The sequence below is a fragment of the Purpureocillium lilacinum genome, assembly GCF_023168085.1.
Source record: "Purpureocillium lilacinum CBS 284.36 DNA, scaffold_7, whole genome shotgun sequence".
Taxonomy (NCBI): domain Eukaryota; kingdom Fungi; phylum Ascomycota; class Sordariomycetes; order Hypocreales; family Ophiocordycipitaceae; genus Purpureocillium; species Purpureocillium lilacinum.
This window is the reverse complement of record NW_027072117.1, coordinates 2,909,838-2,933,547: the sequence shown is the minus strand read 5'-3', so window position 1 is coordinate 2,933,547 and position 23,710 is coordinate 2,909,838. Positions and strand designations below refer to the sequence as shown.

The 23,710-nt window shown below is 59.4% G+C and overlaps 8 protein-coding genes across 8 annotated transcripts; 2 read left to right on the top strand and 6 right to left on the bottom strand.

The window, feature by feature from the left end:
• Window positions 1-105: 105 nt before the first annotated feature.
• Window positions 106-2,463, bottom strand: PLICBS_009799 (uncharacterized protein; the record flags this gene model as incomplete). Its single annotated transcript, XM_018325423.2, has 1 exon — window positions 106-2,463. One exon carries the CDS (start codon window positions 2,461-2,463, stop codon window positions 106-108), a length of 2,358 nt encoding a protein of 785 aa, XP_018176817.2.
• A 537-nt stretch (window positions 2,464-3,000) lies between these two features.
• On the bottom strand, window positions 3,001-4,314 carry PLICBS_009798 (uncharacterized protein; the record flags this gene model as incomplete). The annotated part of the gene is made up of 5 exons (XM_018325422.2): window positions 3,001-3,476; window positions 3,525-3,656; window positions 3,719-3,889; window positions 3,959-4,074; window positions 4,127-4,314. The coding sequence occupies 5 exons, from the start codon at window positions 4,312-4,314 to the stop codon at window positions 3,001-3,003; spliced, it is 1,083 nt and encodes a 360-aa protein (XP_018176816.1).
• Window positions 4,315-7,844: 3,530 nt separating this feature from the next.
• Window positions 7,845-8,504, bottom strand: PLICBS_009797 (uncharacterized protein; the record flags this gene model as incomplete). Its single annotated transcript, XM_018325420.2, has 1 exon — window positions 7,845-8,504. One exon carries the CDS (start codon window positions 8,502-8,504, stop codon window positions 7,845-7,847), a length of 660 nt encoding a protein of 219 aa, XP_018176814.2.
• Window positions 8,505-9,294: 790 nt separating this feature from the next.
• PLICBS_009796 (uncharacterized protein) lies at window positions 9,295-9,945 on the top strand (the record flags this gene model as incomplete). The annotated part of the gene is made up of 1 exon (XM_018325419.2): window positions 9,295-9,945. One exon carries the CDS (start codon window positions 9,295-9,297, stop codon window positions 9,943-9,945), a length of 651 nt encoding a protein of 216 aa, XP_018176813.2.
• A 45-nt stretch (window positions 9,946-9,990) lies between these two features.
• On the bottom strand, window positions 9,991-11,819 carry PLICBS_009795 (uncharacterized protein; the record flags this gene model as incomplete). Its single annotated transcript, XM_018325418.2, has 4 exons — window positions 9,991-10,026; window positions 10,130-11,381; window positions 11,448-11,598; window positions 11,645-11,819. The coding sequence occupies 4 exons, from the start codon at window positions 11,817-11,819 to the stop codon at window positions 9,991-9,993; spliced, it is 1,614 nt and encodes a 537-aa protein (XP_018176812.2).
• Window positions 11,820-13,178: 1,359 nt separating this feature from the next.
• Window positions 13,179-14,343, top strand: PLICBS_009794 (uncharacterized protein; the record flags this gene model as incomplete). Its single annotated transcript, XM_065601720.1, has 4 exons — window positions 13,179-13,418; window positions 13,473-13,597; window positions 13,656-13,692; window positions 13,741-14,343. 4 exons carry the CDS (start codon window positions 13,179-13,181, stop codon window positions 14,341-14,343), a joined length of 1,005 nt encoding a protein of 334 aa, XP_065457792.1.
• Window positions 14,344-15,919: 1,576 nt separating this feature from the next.
• PLICBS_009793 (uncharacterized protein) lies at window positions 15,920-17,446 on the bottom strand (the record flags this gene model as incomplete). The annotated part of the gene is made up of 1 exon (XM_018325416.2): window positions 15,920-17,446. One exon carries the CDS (start codon window positions 17,444-17,446, stop codon window positions 15,920-15,922), a length of 1,527 nt encoding a protein of 508 aa, XP_018176810.2.
• A 485-nt stretch (window positions 17,447-17,931) lies between these two features.
• PLICBS_009792 (uncharacterized protein) lies at window positions 17,932-21,141 on the bottom strand (the record flags this gene model as incomplete). The annotated part of the gene is made up of 8 exons (XM_018325415.2): window positions 17,932-18,205; window positions 18,273-18,538; window positions 18,600-18,671; window positions 18,725-19,744; window positions 19,805-20,020; window positions 20,080-20,201; window positions 20,274-20,721; window positions 20,791-21,141. 8 exons carry the CDS (start codon window positions 21,139-21,141, stop codon window positions 17,932-17,934), a joined length of 2,769 nt encoding a protein of 922 aa, XP_018176809.1.
• Between the last annotated feature and the right edge of the window lie 2,569 nt (window positions 21,142-23,710).

Below are 23,710 nucleotides of genomic sequence, written 5' to 3'. Positions count from 1 at the left end.
GTCAACACGGAGCCACAGGAGGCCGTGACCCACGGTCCGCGACATCTGAACGCCATCAAAGTTCTTATGCGCTTTTCGTCCATCCTGACTCAGACCGACATCTGCTTAACAACGACTCGAGTATTTAATCTGGAAGACCCAGCAAAACTTGTCGGCAGCAACCATTTCTTTGGTGACCTCGATTGTCAATTGGCCCGCGTCAGAGATGCTCCATTCAACGTCTCTTTCCTTGTCCATCCCCAGGGCCGTAATCTTGTCGCCAGCCACAATAGGAACCTTGGATTGAATCGACATGGAGCCCTGGGCGGGCTCTTTCAGACTTAGGATGTAAAAGGCGTCGTTTGTCTGTGTAAATCGCAGGTCCACCTCTTCCGGCGTCACGTACCAGTAGGTCGTGTTGAAGATGGCCGCGCCATGGCGATTGATCCAGGTACCGGCCTCGCGCAGGTGGTCCATCATTTTCTGGTGGATAGTCCCGTCCGGACGCGGCCCAACGTTAAGCAGCAGGTTTCCGTTCTTGCTCACAATGTCGACCAGGTTGTGCACCAGCGTTGTGGCGTTCATGTACTCGTCCGCGTTGGTCGCGCGATTGAAGCCGTAGCTGAACGGGTCCATGCCTTGGTTGCTCTCCCACTTTCGAGTCTGCGCAACGCTAAAGGTAGCATACTCGGGTGTGTCGAAGTCTGCGGCCCATGGACTTCCGCATCGGTCGTTGATGGCAACTTGCCTGCCTTGCGATCGCGCCCAGTTGAACCACTCGGCGGCAAAGACATCGGTGCCGTTGGAGGCACCGGCATCGCACCACATTATGTCGGTGTCATACTCATACGCGAGCGTCTTCATTTGAGGAACCATGAGATCGTCGATAAAGTCTCCAATCGGCAGACGCCCGGTGTAAGGCTCGTTCTTTCCTGTGTATGGGTTCCTCGCGATAATGCCGGGGTGCGACGTGGACGTTACCCGATCGAACTGAGTGAACCCGTAGTTGCCCCAGTCGGGGTTGAACCATTCCGGCAAAGAAAAGTACGTCCCGCGCTTCAAATGCGGTTGGTACTTTTTCGCAGCCTCGAACAACTCGCCAAGGAGATCTCGGCGTGGCCCGTAGTGCAGCGACGAGCGGTTAGTGCTGGCTCCCGTGTCGAAATTGGCGAATCCATCGTGATGCTTCGTCGTGAAGACAAAGTATTTCGCCCCAGAGTCGGCAAAAAGGTCTACCCACTCTTTTGGTTCGTACTTGGAAGCCGTGTAGTTCTCAAAAAAGTCATCATAGTTGAGGTCCGGTCCAAAGGTGCGAAGGCGATACGCGTTGAAACCCGATCGGTCTGCCGCGGCGTGCTCCTTGACCCTGGTAGAGTACCACCAGAACCATTCCGCGTAGCTTTCGTAGGGCGTGGAGTTGCCCCATCCAGGAACCGAATACGGTCCCCAGTGGATGAAGATGCCGAATTTCGCGCCATCATACCACTCGGGTGCTTCGTGCTTGACTAGGCTCTTGGATTGGCTGTTCCATTCGCGTAGCCCGAAATCCACATTGTCGAAGCTTGCCTCGATGAGAGGCTGCTTCCTAGCTTTAAGGGAGACCTTTACGGTAGCGCCAGATGCGGTACCCTTGACAGCAACCAGGATCCTCTTTTGGTCGCCGGAGCAGAGCCTCTTGACAATCGCAGGCGTTGGTGTCTTGATTCCACGGCTTTCAATTGCGACAGCCATATTAGAGATGCAGCCGCTTCCAGCGTGGTCTACCACGACCTCGACCAACTGGCGCCCATGGCCGTCGGTATTCTGGGTAGGCCGTACGTGCTGTATCTGGAGCCCAGCAGTCTTTGTCTCCCACAGCGACAGGGAAAACAGATGGAGGCGACCGGTAGTGGTGTTGGTTGTGTCGGGTAGAACAATCCCCTGCAGCCTCTTGCCCGGCTCGAGGATCACCGACCGCTCGTAGATATGAGACGCGTTGTGATTGGTGTCATTGTGCGTGAAAAAATACGGGAAAGTGATTTCTCCGCGTCGGATTGCCAGGAACCACCAGAACGCATGAGCTCTGACCTCGGCCGTCGACGTTGTGTTGTCCGTGTACAGCAAGGTGACGTTGCCCGAGACAGTAGTCGATCGCGTATCCGACACAAGGAGCATAGAAGCCGCAAAGTAGGAGTCCGATGGGTCGACGTCAACTGTCTGCCCTGCGCAGATGACGTTGTCCTTGGCACTCTTGTCGGGATTGTAGCCGGGGAAGAGGTATGAGATGCCCGTGTCGGTGGATTGGTACACGCCATCGACCCCGACCGGGTCGGCGGGATAGGATTCGTTGAGGATGTTAAGGGATGCTTCACCGGGAGATGCGCCGAAGGCCTTGTTATTAAACCATGATCCCAATGGGACGTGTACCGAGCGGCCGTTAGTCCATTTTCCCGAGGTGAATGGGAGAACGGTCAGGACCGCGAACAACACTTTGGGCTTCACCATCGTGTCCGTGCTGGCTGACCATGCAAAAAGGCACAAGAAGTACTACCCGGGCATCTCTCTCAGTGTTTGAGATGGGCGTGACATGAAGGGTAGAGGACCAAATTATATAGTGTCCGGCCGGTCTCGGGGCTTGACTGCCGAAGAGCTCGCTTCAACGTCTACCACTTCCGACGGGTATCAGCACCTGGAATCTCTCGACCCGGCGGATATTGATCTCAATCTACCGACTTGGACTGATAATGCCTGAACGGAGCGCATTAACAGCCGCCAAGGCTCCCCTTGACTGCGGGGACGGAGGGCTTAAACGGCTGCTGACCCCCACGATGGGGCGATGCGCGGGTGTCGATGGCTTGGAAGACCCACGATCTGCGGGGTGTAAGATCATGGTGGGGTTGGGTTGGCGAGGAGCAAGCTTGCCGGCGGCATCATCCGGGGTGTCGACTTAATGTCGTGTACTAGGATAAATTACAGTCTATCTTGGTATCTCGGGAATAAACTTGCCCTTGGCCCCGCGTACAATCGAGGGCTACCGCTGGGCTAAACCCTGACAACCTCAAACACCGTCTTCCCCAGCCCACCCTTGCCCTTGTATGTCAGCTCGCACGCCTCGCGCACCTTGTTGATGTCCCTCAAGTCGACCCTTGCGCCGACCACCGGCCTCAGCTTCCCCTCCTCGACATAGCCCCTCAGGGTATCCAGGTCCTCGCCAGTCGGGTCCAAGAACCAGTACATGTACTCCACGCCCCAGCGCCACGCTCGCAGCTTACGCAGTGAGTCTCCTCCATTGAGGAACACGCGCCCGAACCACGGAATGCGAGGGTTGTCGGGGCGTCTCATGACGCTCGAGGCCTGGAGCGTCGTGGCGGAGGGCTTGGTGGAGATGGATACGATGAGACTCGTCGACGGGACCATGAGGGAGAGGAACTGCATCGCTTGGCCGGTGGTGTCGAAGAAGAAGTCGACCGAGCGTGCGGGAATGACCTCGGCGGGATCTTGCTTGGTGTAGTCAATGACTGGAGACGGTCAGCTTAGGAGCTTCGAGCGGCAGGGCGAGCACCTACTTTGGTCCACAACTCCTTCACCGAGGAGCTCGGGGACCTTGGGAATCTTGGACGTCGACACCGTTGTGATGACCTTGCCGGCATTGAAGACATTTTTGGCGAGTTGGCACGCATACGCACCGGTACCGCTCACTTTAATACACAGGTCAGTACGCCAAGATCGGCCAGCACAAGCTAGAGCATGGCAAACATACATCCTGCCGGTACAAAGACGGTCTTGCCTTCCAGCGACCCCTTGTACTTTCTCAATACCTGCAGCGCCGTGACGCCAGCGAGCGGCAGTGATGCGGCATCGCTAAAGGACAGGTTCTTGGGCTTGATGGAAACGTAGCGCTCGGCGCATTTCACGTACTCGCTCCAGGAGCCTGATGGAGCATTGTTACTGTAGGTTCATCGCCGCTGCCATTCAGCGATCACGGACAGGGGGATCCAACCTCGACCAACCTCGGGCAATCGCGTGTAGACCTCGTCACCGACTTTGAGGCTCTTCACCCCCTCGCCAACCTCGGCGACAACACCCGCGGCATCGTACCCGATCTTATATGGGAATCTTGCACCAAACTCAGCGCACGGTTCGGAGAACAGATTGGTAGGCTACTCACTGTTCCTTGACGGCAATCTTGAAGACTCCGTCCGCCTTCTTCACATCCACAGGGTTAATGCTCGCTGCATGTACCCGGATGACCACGTCGTCTTTTTCCGTGACCGTTGGCCGGGGCACCGTAGAAAGCTCGTAGCGAGACGGGTCTGTGTAGGTGGGCGCCGTGACTGCGAGCATTTCCGCGGCCATGGTTGCGACTGGTTGTACAAATCTCAAGTGTAGATGCGACGCGTCGAGATGGAGTTACTGAAAAGTACAGACACGCGACTGAGGTTGCGGATCCGAGACAAAGGCACCAGGGCAAATATGTATTTGGATTCAATTTTAGTGACCATGGAAGCAAGCCATCGACGTTTGCGACCGCCCACAGCACACAGCAAGGCCCGCCACAGTGGCCGAGGGACGCTGGCGGAGCGGCAAGCCCGAGTGGGGCCGCAAGGCCGATCCCTGCAGGCCCCGAATTCGCCGAACGCCGCCCGTCAATCCCGCAAGCGGACTTGAGGTCGGCGGCAGCGGCGGCCACGGACTTTATCGCAATTCTTTCTTCGAGAAGCTTCACGTCTCGTTGCGCCTCTTCCTATGCTCCTCAGTCTTTAGGTAACAAATTCCAGGCGAATTGCAATCGCATTGTTTCAGTTCCTGGCCTCCACCCGAAGCAGCAATTCTGCCACCCCGTTCTGGCCAGCGCGCAGCGCTGAGGCTCGCCGTATGCACGCCGTCGCCGCCGTCGTTCCCGTCGTCCATACGCGGTCATGGAAGGACCAAGACTTGGATCGGGCGCGAAAGCAGAAGTCATTGAGGAAACCACATAGCGACAAGCCACTTGCTGGAGGCCATGGATGCACTTGTGTCCGGCGCTTTGGCTGGGCCGCTACCTGCACACTGCACAACACCGCGGGTGTCGAATCGCTCGACAAGTCAAGCCCAAAACGACCACGGAATGCGTCCAAGGCATCGCTACCACTAGAACCAGGCGGGCAACCACAGCCCACCCTCGATCCATCAGATCTCATCAGCAAAGGTGAGATGAACGGGGATGTCGTGTCTCATGCGGAGACCCAAATTCTCAATCAGCTTGGGGCGGTTGAGAGCGAGCGTCAGCATCTCTGCGAGTACTTTTACGGCGATGCAGGCGCGGGCGGGGGGCCTCGAGTGCAGGATGAGGCGGAATACCAGAGGTGGCTGTGGCAGTCCTTCAACGAGTGGATTGAGTACATGTACCCCGACGCCAGTCGTGAATGCGACTAGACAATTGGAAGTCATGCGCGATTGCAAAGTTGTTGATACAGCGGGCTGGTGGTGTTCTTCAGGTAACTTGCATTGATGTCTGGTGGTGTTCTCCAGGTAGCTTGCATTGATGTCCCTCTGTCGTAGGGCGAATCCGTCACAACCACGTACCCTGACTACTGCGACACAGTCCCATAGAGCTATCATTGTGATAAGCACATGTCAGTTACTCTACGTCCTTGCCCCATTTCGCTCCTCACGATTGGTGTCGCCGTGTCGCGCAAGGTTGTGACGTAGCATTGCTGGAGGACGGCACGGCTCCCGTAGGCTTCGACAGTTTGTCATGCACTAAAATGCACCAATCTTCAAGCTCAAGCCCCGGTCGCCACCCCGAATCTTCACTGACAAGTCCCGAGGGACAGTGGGTCCGGGAACAGTCCTGGGGCGGCGCGATCGACCCGCGTCCGGCCCCGGGATAGCATTTATAAGCCCCCTAAACCCGTAGGGCGGTGGAACGCTGAGCTTGGCTTGGCTCCCGATGGCTTCTTTTCTACACGGCCGGGCGGACTTCAAGGTGGCAGTGGACTTTGATCGCCGTGCCCAAATCACAGTAGATTGCAAATCACTTTAGCGTTGCTTGATGCCTCGGTTGGCGGGAACTGTCAACCCTCCCAGGGCTGTCCACTTACCGCGGTGAAAAGCGTTGGCGGTGTCGCACACATGAGACCAGACATGTTCACGGTTTCTGTAGGTGCACAACGCGTGAAACCTCCCTGTCGCGTTGCTTGATTCGTGTCTTTCAGTCTCGCTCCAGCTTTCTAACATATCGCCTGGTATCTTTCAGTCGCCCTTAACTTTTCCTCTGAACGTCAATGTAGCGCCTCGCCCAGCGGTTGTGCTCACATTCAAGACCCGCACACTGCAAGGACTCTGCCTCCGTCCAGCTGCGCAAGCCTGCACGAACCCAGGTTATTCGCACTCCAGGGGCACTACACGATCTCTTCCATCAGCCACCTAGAACACATATTGTTCGAAGACTAGACTGCGCAGCCGTCTTCGGGATCAATTACTTACGGCAACGTCGCACTGCACAGACAGCCATACTTCCCTGATACCCAACCTGCCGGAGTCGTGTCTCCCATTGAGCCTCAGCTCCTTGTAGTGGCACATCTGACTATGATGTTCACAGCTCTGTATGGATGTTAGAACCTTGAACATTGAGCAACAAGGTGGATTGACCGCTGGCCAATGACTTACACCGCTCTGCATAAACGCCTGGTTTTGCGCCTCCACGTAGCATTTTGCCTCGTCGGGGTCGAAGAACTCGGGGTGCCTCGATCGCGGGGTCATACTCGTGGGGTTGTATGCTGGCATCGTCGGCCTAGAAGTCCCCTAGCAACTGCGTTTCCTCTGGTGCATTCTTTTCATGGTCATCTACCTCCGTCGGGTGGTTTAAGTACTGTAGAGGAATGACCAGAAGCTCGACCCCTCCACACAGATAGAGAGTCTCCGCTCACGGCATCATCGAAACATTGAGCGCAGTGCGCTACGCACACTGCATGTGATGACCTGTGTCCTGCCGTTTCTTCAAACGCGCACGGTTCCAGAACCGGCGCGGGGCATGACGATACGAGCCTGCACGTCAACGTCGCCAGCCGCCGAAGCCACTTGCAGGCGTTGCGCCACCGCATGCAATGCATGTGTCCCGTGGGCATTGCGGAAAGTCCCGCAAGGACGGTGAAGCACCGCATCAGCAGTGTTCGCTACGGGGTTCCTTGTCGCCCCCTTGTTGGAAAGGTGCGGCGCTTACACAACACATCAATACAGTCAGGCCAGACCGGTTTGGTCGATGCCGCGCGAAGCTATTGGGTATAACACTGGCGGGGGCGTCGTGGCTTGGTCTCACGTTTCTTAACTGGGTGCGTGTTGGTGTGGGCGCTGGCACACCCCTCAATCCAAGGTCTGGCAGTGTTGGTAGGCGCACTTCTCCAACGCTCGGTCCCACGATCCCGAACAGGGCTTCGGACCCGAAAATATAGCGTAACGATGGCTTGTGTGGTGGTCTGTCGCCAAGCATCTCGGTGCTCGGTGTCCGGTGGATGCCATTGACAACATGAACGTGAAGACAGGGGCGGTGACCTAATCACCGATACAGCGCCGGAATATGACGCAAAAGCAGGTCACTCTATTCCTTTCGTTCAAATCGTAGTCTGTCATTTGTCGCAAGCTCATATAGACATCTTCCTGGTGTGCGTAGCAGTATCCTTGCCAACCTGGTGCACGTAGCAGTATCCCGCCAACGAACTCATTTGGACTCCTCAGTGCAGCATTCATCGCACGGCGGTCTTGTCTTCCTCCATTAATCGCTTAAGAGTCATGATTTTCCAATCCGTCACGCCGATTTGTGCCCATCACGCCTGCCTGTTCATGTCGTAACCGGTTCGCCATAAGCAATATGTTTCGCTCCCATCACATCGATCAACGCCCCGCGCTCATTTGACCTGGTACGGCGACATGGTGTAGTCCCAGGCGTTCCACATCCACCGTGCAAACTCGCGGCTCTCCTGGTCGTATGAAGTCTTGTCGACCGGCATCGAGTCCCCGTTGGGGCCGACGCATCGCCGCTTGTAGGGGTGCGCGAGGTTCTCCTGCTCGACGGGGCGAGGCGCGGGCTCGGGCGCGGCCCACTGCTGCTGGCCGTGGAGGAACTGGTGCAGCGACGCCCGCTCGTCGTCCGTCGTGCCGAGGTGGCCCAGGATCCACAGGTGGCCCGACATGTCGTTGACGTCTAATGACTCGAAGAGACGCGCTGTGTTGCACTCGCACCCGTCTTGCTCGGCACCGGTCTTCGCTCCGCCCGGTGACGTTGCGGCGGAATGGTCGTAGCAGGCTGCTGTTGTTGTTGATGATGATGATGATGATGTGCCGCGGCCATGATACGACTCGCCGAAGCAGTTGTGCGAGCTGTCGTCTGGGTGCATCCCGCACGAGCTGCTCATTTGGAGATGGCGCTGGCAGCCGCAGGCGCCTTCGGCAGTGCTGGGGCGCCGATCGCCGCGGACCATGGAGCGGTTGCGGTACGCCTCCATGACAGTCGTTGCGCGCGCGTTCCACAGCGGCGTGTGTTGAACAAGGACTGTTTGCCTAACCATTATGGACGACTTGAAGCTATCCTCGACTGGAGAGGTAAAAACTCGCAAACGTTCGACGATTTGGCAAAGAGAAGTGCCGAAGCTATGTGGCTATGGAAGGGGGCACGGGTGCAGGGGCAGCGGTGTGGTTTATAGAGCAGCCCACCTTGAGCCCCCCCGCGGGGCCCCTCTGATCTTCAACAGTTGGAGATCGGCCTTGCCGGCGACAGACAACATTCTGGGCCTGTTCCAACCTTCAACCGCAGGGTTTCATTGGGCTGTGCCCTGCTGGTTGGCTACATGGCTGGCGGGCTGCCTCATCACGGCCCGCGAAGGTGCTTACTGATCCCCAATGCGGAACAACAAGCACCACCCACGCAGAGCTAACTCCTAACGCCGCTGGGCCTCAAGGTGGGAAAGAAAAAAGAGAGGGGCCAGAGGCCTGGAAACCGAGGGAAAGTTGGGGACGGACGCCGCTCTGAATGGCTCGCGGGCCTTGTGGCGCTTCTCCTGTGGTGAAGAAGGCTTTCGGCACTCCGTCCGTGGCGGCCAAGCGTCCGCTGGCGTCCGACTCCACGCGACCGAGGACCCGGAAATTGCCGTTGGAGGGCAAGCTCGTTCCTCAGCCCATGGGACGCCATCCACGCCAACCTGCATCCCCAGATGTTTCACTTTCCGCCCTGGGGGAACGTGTTCCGCACCGCCCACACGCACGCAGCCTCTGACGTACGAAGGAGGACACACACCAGAACGTCCATTCATTCATGTTGACGCCCCAGCTCTGTTCTCAGCCCGCCATTGACAGACAAGCATGCAGAGGCTCCCGGCCCTGCGCCTCATGCCCCTCGGCGGCTCCATCACGTACGGGCAGGGCTCCTCCCATGGCAACGGCTACCGACAGGCGCTGCGAGAGCTGCTCGTCGCGGACGGGCACCGCGTCCAGATGGTCGGGTCGCGCACCGCGGGGACCATGACGGACAATTGCAACGAGGGCTGGCGGGGCTTCACCGTCAAGCAGATTGAGGCCAAGGCGCGGAGGTCTGTCCCGCGGGCGCTGCCCAACTTGTTCACCGTCAATGCCGGCTCGAATGACTGCATTCAAGACCTGGACCTGCGGTCTGCGAGCCAGCGCGTGACCGATTTGCTCGAGTTTCTGTGGGGGGCATCACCGAATTCCACCATCATACTGTCTACACTCCTCGTCAGCTGTGACGACAAGACACAATCGCGGGTGGTTCGCTGGAATGACGCCCTGCATGAGCTGGTACGGCAGGATGGCTTCCAGAACAAGAGACTAGTGCTCGTCGACATGCACGGCCCGGACGGTCCACAACGCGACGATCTGGCAGACGGGACGCATCCCAACGACGACGGCTACGTCAAGATGGCAAACATCTGGCACCACGGAGTTGGAGTCGCCATGGCCAAGGGGTTCCTGCAACCGCCACAAGCACCATGCTGAAACGGGAGGTCGAGCAGCAGTGGCACACAAAGAGGCTTTTGTTATCTATGCTCGCTTTGTAAAGACAAGGGGGCATTCGTCCTGGCATCATGTTAGCGCGCAACCTTGCATATTTTTGCTGCACGGCATTGTTCGCCGGCCGGCGCAGCCCGCATCCGATTTGATGTGTCAAAATATAACGTACCATAGGAAACAAGGTGGCAAACACTTTAATCTCGTCGGACCGGTCCGTCGCGTGGTGCACCCAGTCCAGCTCCAGAGCCGCCTTGCCAATCATGGCCGCCATCGTCAGCGGCACATACCTGCGCGCCAGACAGTCGTGCGGCCCGGCGCCAAAGACGAGCCAGTTGCGCGTCTTGGACTCTGCGTCGCCCGTGATCCAGCGCTCCGGGTCAAACACGTCCGGGTTCGGGTACGCCTCCGGGTCGTGCAGCGCCGGGTAGCACGACGGCACGACCATGGCGCCCTTGGGCACCGTGTAGTCGGGCGTGACGGGGAAGGCCTTGGTCGCGAGGTACGGCACGAAGATGACGGGCGGGCGGTAGCGCAGCAGCTCCTTGACCACGGCGTTGGTGTAGGGCAGCGACGACTCCAGCATGCCGAGCTCAAAGGGGCGCGTCTTGTCGCCGCCGCGCGCCGCGAGGTTCTCCTCCCGCAGCCGGTCGAGCACGTCGGGCCGCTGTGCGAGGATCTGGAAGAGCCACGTCGTGGCGCTGCTGGACGCATCCTGCGACGCGAAGAGAAACGTGAATATCGTCTGGCCAATCTCCTCGTCGCTGAACTCGCGGATTAGGTTGATTGGCTTCTCCGCCTCCGTCTCCCCGGCGGCAATCTTTTCGTTGTACGCCTTGGACTCCATCATGTGCACCACCCACTGGTCGACGATGCACATGGGCTCCGCCCCAGACGCCATGTTGGCCTTGCACGCGGCGGCACACCTCGTAAACTCGTCCAGCACAGCGTCCGCGATGCGCTTCCCCCGCCAGCACTTCGTAAAGGGGATATACATGGAGAAGGGAACGTTGACGAGCTCCAACGCCGCGGTAACGAGATAAAAGTCGTCGGCAATCTTCTTGACCGCCTCCTGCGAGATGTAGTCGCCAAAGAACGTCCGGCACGAGAGCGCGCAGTTGATCTCCCGGAAGAGCCCCATGAACTTGATGGGCTTACCGCCATTGGCCCTGCTCGCCTCGACAAACTTGTCAAAGTAATCGGCGTAGACGCTCTCCTGCACGGGAAGATAGGTGCTAAGGGCGCGGTTCGTGAAAAGGCCCGTCAGCCCGCGGCGGAACTCGGCGTGGGCCTTGCCGGTGAGAAACACCCACGAGGTCGGGCGCATGATGTCGATGGCGATGGGGACGAGGCAGGGCCGGGCGAAGGCGGGCGACTTGAACACCTTGTGTGCAATGTCCCGGTCCGATGCCAGGACGACGAACCTGTTGGGGGATGTTGTCAGTCGTCCGGAGGCGTGCCTGGTACGTGTAAGAAGGTGGCCGGCTCACTTGTGGAAGACGGAGATGCAGCTGAGCGGCCCGCTGGCGAACTGGGCGAGGTAGGCGTCGAAGTTTGGGTAGAGGGCCTGCAGGAAGGGTCCCATGAACGGGATCTTGAACGTAGGCCCCGCGATGGATCCCTTGCGGATGATGTAGGCGACTGCAAGCGTGAGCCGTTGGTCTGTTGCCATGATGAAATGGCGTACCTTGATCGTATGTCATCAGCACGAGAAGTATCGTGATGGAGATTTGCAGGCCACTCCAGTTCGACAAGTAGCCCGACAGCAGACCATCGACCTGGGGCTGTGTGCCATTGTGCGAAAGGTCGGGCACGCCATTGCCGGCAGCCAGATGGCCGTTAGCTTCTACTACTGTTGCCATGCTGGACTCAAAGGAAACCTTGGGCGTTCTCTCATATGAACGTCTCTAAGCCGAAACGGACGCGGGCTCGAGGGGGTCTTATACATGCCATGGAGCATCAAGAGAACCCCCGGCAACACAGGCGTCAGATGAAGTGGCGTGGCCCTACGGGTTCTGCGCCCGTTCTACCGCCGGAATCATCGCTCATTAAACGAATCACAACACGTCCATATGCCCAACCCGGTGATGATGCACCACTCTTCCCGCCATGCAGCCCTGGCCTCCGCATGTTCGTCTCAGTGGCATATGCCGTAAGCGTACTAGACTCCGGACGAGGGCTCAGGCTTGACTTGGAGGGTTGGAACTTGACGGGATGGATGCATTGGTGGGGTCCCACACTGTTTAAACGCCGAAATCGCCAGGAACCGCCTCTGTGGGTGCGCTGACGGAAACGCCAGCCGGAGCAGCACCAACACCAGCAACAGCCAAGCTTGCAGCACGACACGTTGGGCCCCGGTTCACGTTGCGGAGTCTAGTCCTCTTTGGGGCTAGTCTCCAGACGCCCCTGCCGCGCCGTTGCGACCCGTCTGGACTCTCTGGATGTTGCGTCCGAAACTACGACATGTCACGACTCACCACTACCACCAACATCCAGTCTCTGAGCCGAGCCCTCCGTGCCGCCGCCGCATGTCATCGCGAACGCCTCTCTCTCTCCTTTTTCCCACTTCATCTTTCCCCCCTCCAAGCCATTCAAGCCGTCCGAAAATATCTGCACAGGGGCAGGCCCGGGCGCGACAACACCGCCTGCAACTTGTCCATGTCTTCTTGTCCTCCTCCGGCCTAGCCGCGATGCCCCGTGCTTCACGCCGCCCCAGCTAGAGCCTGGATCAGCCCACGCAGAGACATGCGCGCAACCCTCCGCAGATCTTGCGACGCCTGTGCAAAGGCTAAGCATAGCTGTGACCTGCGCTCTCCGCGATGCTCCCGCTGCATCAGGAGGGGTGTCAGGTGTAATTATGTCAATGAGCCACTGACGGCGTCGGCGCATGCGCCGTCCCCCGCGCGCAACGTGAAGCTTCTGGGTATCAAGCGCACACCTCCGCCCACCAACAACAACGCGGCCCGAACTCTGCCCTCAACGCCCGTGTCCGCCGCTTCTATAGGCGGCTCAATAGGCCTCTTGGCGCCGGCCGACGCGGCGTTTGATCCCTTCGACTCGTATCCGGCAACGAGGCTCCCGCGCGTCCATGTACAGCGCCTCATGCAGCACTGTAATCCCTCCCCCTTCCACGGACCAACTAAGTCACTTCGTCGACAGCGTTACTAACACCATCAGTCTTATCTACGATTGCCTTCCAGTATTACCCGCTAGATCTAAACATGGAGTCCAACCCGTTCGTCGTGGCGTGGTGGCCCCTGGCGCTCGCCGACCCGGCCCTATTCCACGTCTCGATACAGACGGCGTCCCTGGACGAGGAACTGCGAGCGCAGCGCGGGTTTCCCATCTCGGAGCTACTGATGGCGGACTCGGTGTCCCTGGTCCGACGGAAGATTGCGGACTCGTCATTGGCGGTCCAGGATGAGACCATGAATGCGGTGGTGACGCTTGCTGCGATTGAGGTACGCCTTCCATTGACTCATGCAAGCGCATCGTTCTCAATCTCACATCTGTAGCACGGCAAGGGCAACTTTGAAGCGAGTCAGATGCACATCGATGGTGTGAAGCGCATGGTCGACGTCAGGGGAGGCATCAGTCAGGTGAAGCGGACGAGCCCCCTGACGGCAAGGATGGTTCCTTGGTGAGTAGAAAGTATACTTGTCTGTAGCAGTGATTGCCGCGCCACTGACGCAGCGCAGGGTATCTCTGCTCGTAACGGGATCTCCCCAATTCCCAGTTCAGGACGATGATGGTTTTGGAGACGGACTGAGTCCGATAACACAGTGGCGGCTGGCTCCAAGCACTACAGGGTTCGGCACGGGCCCGTTCAGCGATGCGGCCATCGACCACGACGTAGCCCACATCCTCAGTCGCCTACGTTACATATTCGAACCTCTCGAGCAGCCACGGCTGACCAACGCCGACTTGCACGACTTGACATGCTTTGCAGTACACAAGCTCTTGCTATTGCCCGAAACGCCGTCAGGGGGTGGGGCTGGAGAATCGAGCAGGCCCGCAGTATCCGAATGCCTCCGGTACGCCATGGTCCTGTACATGCTAGTCCTGCATGGCACGACATATTACTCTCACGTCCATCTAGTCATGGCCGTGGTACAGCAACTTCAGAAGCAGATCGAAGCGCTGGCCGAGTCGCCGCATCTGCACGGACCCCTGGGAATCTGGGCCGTGTCGGTCGGCATGGCGTCTGCAGCAGACATGGACGACGCCTGCGCGTGGTTCATGGAGCAGGGCCGCTTCCTTGCCCGCGAGCTCGATCTGGTCACTTGGGACGATGTGCTCATGCAGCTGCAAAGCGTTCTTTGGTCGGAGGGGAACGAACCTCTTTTCCGGCGCCAGTGGATCAGACTGTTTGATACGATACCGTGACGCCAAAGAGCTGCTCTTAACATCCCTCGCAATCACACCTTCCGATCCCGAAACGTCGCCCGATCGGCCAGGATAAGGCCAAGTTAACGGGTCACGCTGGAGGGGGACAGGTGGCATCTTCGCCAGGCCATCTTGATCGGGCCTGTCGAGACAACGCATGTTGCAGAACCGTCGGTCAATGGACAATCTACAGCTGCGCACCGAGACACCAAAGAGCATTCGTTGAAAAGCTGGAGTGCAGGCCATATTGCTGGAAGAACACGCGTCTCTGTCACCCAGTAATGCGAACTCATCAGGAGTTGAGCAACCTTTTTTTTAGCAGCAGGTGGTCTCTAAACATCATCATATCGCCGCGCCTCCCTACGACGACACCAAAAAGGGCCGCCGCGCAACGAAAAACCACTACGCATACCACTCCATATCCTGAGTGACTTGTCGCCTCCCGTCCTGCTGCCAACACCCTTCGTCAAGGCCGAGCGGCCACCGCCCTGCTACTGGCACAGCGTCCAGGCATCACTGAACCAGCAGTTCGATCCCTGCGCAGAACACTACCATACATCGCCCACACTGGTCAGTCAACAGGTACATACCGCCTACCAGCAGCCAAGCACGGTGTCGTCGACGCCGCGCACGAGTTTTGTGCAGGAACAAGCAACGTACCTGGCCGTGCGAGCAGGGCATCCAGTAGAAGTTCCGAGCCGGGCATCCGTACTTCGCCGCCTCGGCAGCGTCATGCGACTCAGCGCATATATCCCGGCCACCGACGGTCACGCACATCTACATGCACACCATCAGCGTCTGTCTTGATCCAAGTCAGGGGTGGGACTGTCTGCAAGCTTACGCCTTGAATGCCCGCCGCTTCGACGTTCATTGGGGTTGCGTGGCTGCCGCCACTCAGCGCGAGCAGCACAGGGACGGCTATAAGAGTACGACGAAGAAGCATCCTGGAGTTCGAGTTGGATGAGCAGGCAGGTAGGGTAGGCAGCTAAAGAAGCGCAAAAGGAAAGGTCTTTAAGGGGGGGGAGAGGCAGGGTCTGAGTCGAGTGTTTGGCGTCACTTCTCATACCTCGCATCCTCGTCCTCCCTCACTCTATTTATTCGATTCTCCCATCATGCTCCGTCTCTTCACTTGACGTATTCACAGCTGGCCAGCTGCCCTAGCGGTACGTAAATAGGCAGCCTTATATTAGCAATAGATCGATCGCCGCTTCACAAGTTGTCTGTGCCACAAGCTGCTTCGGTTGTGGTCCGAGCATGTTCCCAGGGTGTTCTCCTGCCCTTGGCTCGCGCCTATGCCAGTCCGCGACGCCGGATCTCAGGCCCCCAGCTACAGTCACGCTGAACCAGTGGTCTAGGATTGTCCAACACTTTCTTGCCATGGCCGAGTGCAGGTCGTTGGCCGGGTGCCACTTTAGGGCCGCAGGAGCTGCATGACATGAAAGACGGGAGAAGACAAGGGAGAAACCAACAGCCTCAAGCCATTGCGGCTAATCCGAGAAGGGACTGCCTGTGACTTGTACGTAAAGCGGCAACCAACTTCACGAGAATTCTCAATGGTCATCATGCCGGACGTGATTCAATTCAAAAACATTCGCAGATTCCCGCCGACGTGCTCCAGGTCCAGCAAAAACGTGTCGTGCCCAAACAGGCTCATCTCCTCGCTCAGTTCCATATGCGTCACGTTGCGGTTGCCCGCCAGGCGCACCGCCTCGGCGACCTCGCGCTGCTGCCACGCCGGGAAGAGGATGTCGCTCGCCACGCCCATGACGAGCGTGGGGATATCCCGCAGAGGGGCGAGGCCGAGCACCAGGTCGTAGGGCGGGCGCGACGAAGACGGTCCGATGGGCCCGTCAGCGTCGACCTGCGACCCGGGCTGCTCCTCGTACGGTGTGGCGGGCAGCGTCAGGTTGCACTGCGCATCGGCGGGCGTGCAGGCACCGGCCGCGATGTCGCGCTGGCGGGCGGCGCGGCGGGCCTGGGCGGCGACTTGATTCTCACGTCCCAGGTCGAACAGGTCCATGGCCTTGCTCACGTAGAGCAGGCTGTTGGGATCGTACGTAAGGCACCACTTCTCGCCGGCGTGGTCGAGGTACGTCTCGATGAGAAAGTCCGGGCACAGGGCCGGGGGCTTGCTGGGGTCGGCCCGCCGCCTGCCGAAGCGCTGCTCCCACTCAGGGCCGGAGCGGTAGGTGACAGTGGCGATCTCGCGGGCGAGCTTCATGCCGGCGTGAGGCGGGATCTTGTCGTAGTAGAAGCCGCGGTTCCAGTTGGGGTCCATCATGAGCACCTGGCGCTGGGTGTGGCGCATGGCAATGCTGTAGGGGTGGCTGCGTGCGCAGCCGCTGATGGAGGCGATGCGGCCGACGCGCGACGGGAAGAGCACACCGGCGGCGAGCGACTGCATGCCGCCCATGCTGGAGCCGACGCTGGCGTAGAGGCGATCGACGCCGAGCCCGTCGAGGAGGCGGAACTGGGCGCGCACCATGTCCTGCATGGTCAGGACGGGGAAGCGCGTGGCATAGCGCTCGCCGTTGGCCGGGTCGATACTGCTGGGGCCTGTCGAGCCGTAGCAGCCGCCGATGACATTTGTGCAGATGACGTGGTACTTGTCCGTGTCGAGGGGCCCGCCAGGGCCGATGAACTTTTCCCACCAGCCGGGCTGCGGGTTCGCGGCCGTCGAGTGGGCGTGTGAAGACGCCGACAAGCCCGTGTGCAAGAGAATTACGTTGGACTTGTCGGCGTTCATCTCGCCCCAGGACTCGTAGGCGATGGTAAACTCGGGCAAGACGCCGCCCCAGTCCAGCTCCAGGGGCTCCTTGCAGTGGTAGGTCTGGGTCGCGCCCGACGTGTACGAGGGTTCGGGCCCGGACCCGGACGACGACGACGACCTGCCAGCCTGGAGCGTCTGAGAGCGCGTCTCCATGGCGTCGAGGCAGGGAAAGGCCATGGCCGGGTTGGATGGCGATGCGCCGGACCGTCGGGCTGGGGCGGCGTGGAAGCAGCGAGGAGCCGCCGCCGCGAAGCCCGCCCTCGCAGGCGTTGCTGCGGCCAGCGACCTCGTCAACCGGCGGGCCGGCGCCGCCAGTGACCGCGAAGACGCCATGGTGATTTTTGGAGTGAATTGGCACGAGCTGGAGCGAGCATCTCGTCGTCTTTAAAGAGGCGTTTGTAATCGTCGACTTCCGGGGGCGATGTCGGGCGGTCCCGCGCTTACTCATCCTCGCACACCATTTCACGTGCCCGCCTCCAAATGTGTCTCTCCTGCCTCAGTCGCCGATACATTCTCTCACTCGCTCACTCACTCACCCACTCTCACTCAGCTTCAACCTCGCCTTCCCTGGCAACGCCACAAAACGCCGCTGCCGCCCGAGCAGCACCCGGCACTCGCCGCATCACTCATCAATCAATCACCAACGAGCCTGCGCATGCTGTGTCCTAACACAGTAACTATTACGAATGACAAACTTTTTACACCCGGTCCTGTTGGAGAACCGCTTCCGCCCGTGTTGAACCTCTGTTGCTTTGCCCCTTCTCCGTTCGTCCAGTCCGTGTCCCGGACCAGGTCGACGACCATCGAATTTCCCGCACTTACAGCCACGTCTTGAAGATGCGCTTGTAAATGACCTTGACAATCTGCACCTCGAGCGAGTAGCCCACGAGCTCCGCCACCAGGAAGCCCACAAACGACGGCGCCGGCCGCGAGAAGCCAAGAGCGGACCGGAACGGCGGCACCCACGGGATGACAAAGCCAATCACCATGATGGCGCACGTCGAAAGCGCCAGAGGCATCGCGGGCCGCGACTGCAGGTAGGGGATCTTGGCCGTTCGCAGCATGTGCACGATGAGCGTCTGCGTGAGAAGTCTGGGTTCGGTCAGCATCCATCTGTCAATCACACGTAGTCGAGGAACGGTCGAGTCGCATCACGTACCCCTGCCAGAACCAGTGTGCCTGGGCCATGCCAACCATGTAGTCGCTGTCGTCCGTCTTCACGCCGTAGTAGAAGTAGTTGAGCGAGTACGTGCACATGTCGAAGACGGAGCTCGTCGGGCCCAGCACGAGCGTGAACTTGAGCAGGTCCCACGAGTCCCAGCGCTTGGGCGTCGTCAGGTACTCTTCATCCATGCGGTCCCACGGGATGGCGATTTGGCTGATATCGTAGAGCAGGTTCTGCATCAGGATCTGCAGCGAAGACATCTGCACACCGCGGGTGTCAGTAAGGAACTCAGGAGCAGCAACAACATGAAGGAAGACGAACCGGTTCATACGGAAGCCAGGCGCTCGAGACGAGAACAGAGAAGACGTTGCCAAAGTTGGACGACGTGACCATCTGCAAGACCAGTTAGCCAAGTCCAGGGCATCAAGTCGCGAGTGCTCCCTCACCTTGATGTACTTGATGGTGTTGCCGTGCGTCAGGCGGCCGACGCGCACACTCGACACGACAATGTCCAGTCCCTTCTCGGTCAGGATCAAGTCGGCGCAGTCCTTGGCCACACTCGCGCCCGAGTCGACCGAGATACCCACGTCCGCCCTCCGCAGCGCCATGCAGTCGTTGATGCCGTCGCCCAGCATCCCCACGCAGTGGCCGTCCTTCTCTCGCAGCGTGCCCACGACCGAAGCCTTTTGCTGCGGCGTCAGCTTCGCAAACACCTTGCACCGACGGACGGCCTCTTCGAAGGCCTCGCCGTCGCCCAGCTGCGCGAGCTCCGGTCCCGTAATGGCCTGGACATCGTCACCCTCGGTCACCTCGGAGGGGCTAACGAGGTGCAGCGCCTGGCACACGTTGAGAGCGACGGCCAGGCTGTCTCCTGTGAGCACCTTGATCTCGACGTTGAGCTCCTTGAGCTGCGCAATGGCCGCGGCGGCGTCCTCCTTGGGCGGGTCGATGAAGGTGAGCATGCCCTCGAGCGTCATCTCGCCCTCGAGCTGGTGCAGGCCGTCCTCGTCGTGCAGCTCCGCGCCCACGAGCTTCTTCTGCGCCACGAGGAGCACACGGTAGCCCTGTCGGTTGAACTCCTCGGCGCGACGCTCAATGTCGAGCTTCTTGGCGACGTCCATGGCGACACAGATGCCGCCCTCGCGCACGCTCGAGCACAGCGAGACCACTTCCTCGAGGGCGCCCTTGACGATGAGAAGATTCTGGCCCGTGACACCGCGGACGACACACGCGCTGCGACGACGTTCGAACGTGAAGGGAATGGCAGCGACCTTGGTGTACTGCGCAACGGGGATAGGCTCGCCGTCGGACCCGCGGTGCGCAACGATGGCGGCATCGATGTTGTTTCCGTTGCTGCCCTGGATATGCGCGTCGACGGTGGCCAGCTGGAGGACCGCCACATTGTCGGCACCAGTGCAGTCAACATGGCTGCAGAGGTGTATCTCGTCCTTGGTGAGAGTTCCTGTCTGTCCAGTGGTCAGCAACCTCCGACAATTAAAACACCACGGCGCAATGGTGGATCGCACCTTGTCACTGCAAAGCACAGACATGGCGCCAATATTCTGAACCGCATCCAGTCGCCTGGCAATGGCCTTCATCTTGGACAGCACGTACGCTCCGCGAGCCAAGTTGCCTTGGACGATGGCGGGAAGCATCTCGGGCACGAGGCCGACGGCAACACTGACGCTGAAGATGGCGGCCTGGCCCCAGTCACTCTTGGTCACTGCGTTGATGACGAGAACCTGTCCCTTGTCAGACACCTTTCGCGCAGCGTGAGAGTTGAAGGGGAGTGGCAACTCACAACGGGGATCATGACAACCATGAAGCCGATGAGCATCCAGCTCACGTTGCGGATACCCTTTTGGAAGGCATTCTTCTCGCGCTTCTTCTCCAAGTCTTTGGCCATGTTGGCAATGAGGACGTCTGTGTGTCATGTCGGGTCAGCTCACGCCCGTCTAATTTCCTTGGCCTTCACCTCTGTCGTCGTCGACTTACCTTTGCCAGTTCGCAGCACAAGTGCGACGCCATTGCCCGAGACCACGCTCGTGCCCATGACGGCAATGTTTTCCTGGTCAAACAGCCCAGTCTCCTTGCCGCCGCCGACGCCGGCGACCTTGGCAACGGGCTCGCTCTCGCCGGTCCACGTCGACTGGCTGATGCGCAGGAAGGTTGACTCGAGGATCATGCAGTCGGCGGGGACAACGGAGCCAGGCGGCAGGTGGATGATGTCACCGGGAACAAGGTCCATCTCGGCGACCGTCTGGACATCGGACGAGTGCGTCTTGCCGGTGACGACATCGACGCTCGGCGGCAGACGGCGCACGCGGACGGGCTTGCTGACGGACGACTGCAGGCGGAAGACCTTGACGTTGCTGCGGTACTCCTGCCAGAAGCGGACACCGACGGAGACGGAGATCATGATCCACATGACGACGAAGCCGGCCTATGTTCCCCATCATGTCAGTCACCCGGGCATCTTTGGCATCTTGGGGGTCCGGCTGGGCAAGCTTACCCAATCTCCACCAGGCATGGCGACCTGAATAATGGCCAGGAAGAAGAGCAGGGCGTTGAAGGGGTTCGGGATGGCGCGCAGAAAGGTCATGATCCAGGAGGGCGCCTTGTGCATGGGCAGGACGTTGGCACCCTTGAGCTCGCGGCGGGCGTCGGCCTCGAACTCGCTCAGGCCGTCGCGCTGCGTCTGCAGGTGGTTGAGGGCCGCCTCGGTCGTCATGCCGGCAAAGGCGCCGAGCACGCTCTCGGCGGAGGCATCGCGCGCAAGCGGCGGCAGCTCGGCCCAGGACGCGCCCGAGGGCCACGAGCCGGTGCGCCGGCCGCTCAGGGACTTGCCGCCGAGGGTGAACATGGTGGACGACGTCGAGGGGTTGGACCTGCTGCGCGTGGAGGCGAAGGCGTCTTCATGCCAGTATAAGCGTGTTTCTGTCTTATTTACCGGAGGTGAGACGACGAGGGATTCTCAAAAAGAGAATGCTGATGGTTTGTGTTGTTGTTTTTCTCTCTACCCTGATCAGATCAAAGAGTCTTTCGTTTTCTTTCTATCTGCTCTTTGCACCAGAGTGTGTGAGTGTTGTGTTTGCCAGGCAAGGGGGGGACCCTATGGCGGCCGGAACCGTGTCGGTGCCAGCGTCGTCGCAGTCGCCGCCACGACTGCGTTTGCAAGTAGGAAGAGAGTAGTCTCCAGCTTCGTGGTATTCGGGGCAGCTCACGTCGCAGTGAGCTACTACAAAGAACAAGCAGAGAGGTATTTGCTTCGAGCCGACGACGCGCTTCGAGCAAAGAATGAAGTGTGACGATTAGACGACAAAAGGTCTTTTGCACCAGGAAGGAGGATCAACGCTGGTATAAGACAATTTTGGCAGCAGAGGTAGTCTCGTACACCGTGGATACACCAGACAAGCAGCAGAGATTGAGCTGGGAAAGCAGCGCAAGGTCGAGTATCGTCAACGCGTGCGATTGGCGGTGATTGATGGGAAGACGAGGTGAAGAGAAAAAAGTCAAAGGTGCAAACTCTGTCCTAGATGGCAAGACAATTCACACGGGATGGGGCAGGCCGAGGGGGAGCATTGTATGTAGTCTTCCGCGTGGCAAGCTATGGCTACAGTACCTACTCATCGGGGCCCTGGTGTCAACAAGCCAGCCGTTGGGGGGGGGGGGGGGGGGGGGGGGGGGCAGATTGCCTCGTTCCGGGCCACCGGTCTCGCCAAGAGGGAATGGGCGGGCGGGCCAAGGGTCTGTCGTGGCCTGATGTCTCGCCAGCCCCAAAAGGCAAAATATCACAGGCCAGTGACTCAAGACACAGCCTCCCTCTCCTCGTCTCGTCTCGTTTGTCGCGCAAATGCCTCATCATCATCAGCGACAACGGGCGGGATCGCATTGCCGCCGTCACATTGTGACGGGGGACGCAGATCCCCGGTCTGGGCGGGCGGGCTAGCTTTGTGTCGTGTCTCGCTCGCTTGTTGCCGAGATAAGCCTGCGGTGTAAGTCGCATTGTACGTGCCCACCAAAAAGGCGTGTAAGTGAACCTAGCATATGATCGCAACGGCAGACACAAATGATGCATGGCCCGACCTCCCACTCCGTCTTTCGTCTCCCTGCTCTCTTTTCCCCCGTGCCTTGTGCGCTTTTTCCTGCCACCCACGCGTGTCGGATGAGAATCCCAGGTCACGACCGCACGACATGGTGTTGTTGCATCCATCGTGGAGGAGGAATTTTTCTGCCCTTCCCCCCCATCCCCTTCCCTTCCCCATCGTGGCAGTGCTCGGATGTTGCCCAGCATCTCGCAACGCACGGTTCATGTCGGCGGCCGGTCCCCACGCCCGGGTCTCCAACCTCTCTCCCGCATTGCCGCAGCGCAAGGAAAGCAGCCAGCAGCTTGGCGCCGCCCCAGGTCCTCCCCTCAAAAACTCCACCCGCGTCGGCTGTCGCAGTCATACAGCACGTACTCGTACGTGAGACGCGGATGCTGCTGCCAGTCTCGAGAGCCAGGCACCACAGAAAAAGTTGCTGCAGCGGCGGCTGCGCGGGCAACGTCCGGCGCCAGAGGGCCGGAACAAGGCGCGCGGCAGGCCCGGCGGCCACCTTGATGGCAGCGGCCGGATGGAGCAGAATGTGGGTATCGAGTGTCTACGGGTGCTGTGCCTTTTTGCCTGCCTGTCTGTCTGCCCGACGGATCGATACGGTGCAGCATCGCAGGAAACAAAAGAACATCGAACATCGTCATCCGATGCCCGTCCGTCTCCACCCGCGCTTCATTCCTTGTCTTCCAGAATTCGCTTCCACTTACACAAGCAGGCTCCTCCTCCAAGGCTTGTCCTCCCACCGCCCTTCTCTCACAGTCACGATCCTCCTGATCCGACGGGCGCGGCTCCATCTACAGCTGCTTCGCCCCGATGCGAACCGGGCATAAACCTTGGCAAGTCTGCGCTCGACTTCTTCCTCATCTTCCTCGTCCGTTTTTTTTTTCTCCTTTTTTTCTTCGTTTCCCTCGATCCTTCACGCGTGCTCGTAACCGCCCGCGGGGCCCGCCCCCGTGGCGCCAAGCGGGTGATGCCCGTCCATTCATTCGGTGGATGACTGGCTACGTTACTAGACAGAAACTCTATCCCAAGCCTCGGGCGTCTGGTGCCTGGGCGCGCGCCAAACAGATGGCACGGAACGACCCGCGGGATAATACATGCGTCAGTCGTATCTGTCGCGCCGGCGCATCGCGTGCTTTTTCTCTCCTTCGATGGTGCTTCTCGGCGCCCAGATCCCGTGTGGCGCCAGCGCGTAACAGAAAGTGGCCTGTGAAGTTTGATACGCGCCCGGTTCCGCATGAAACCAACAAGTCCGTCAGTACAACACAGTTTTGTGGTCCCTTGCAAACAAGTTACAACGATTGCCATTCATCATCTAGCATCATCATCATAAGGCCC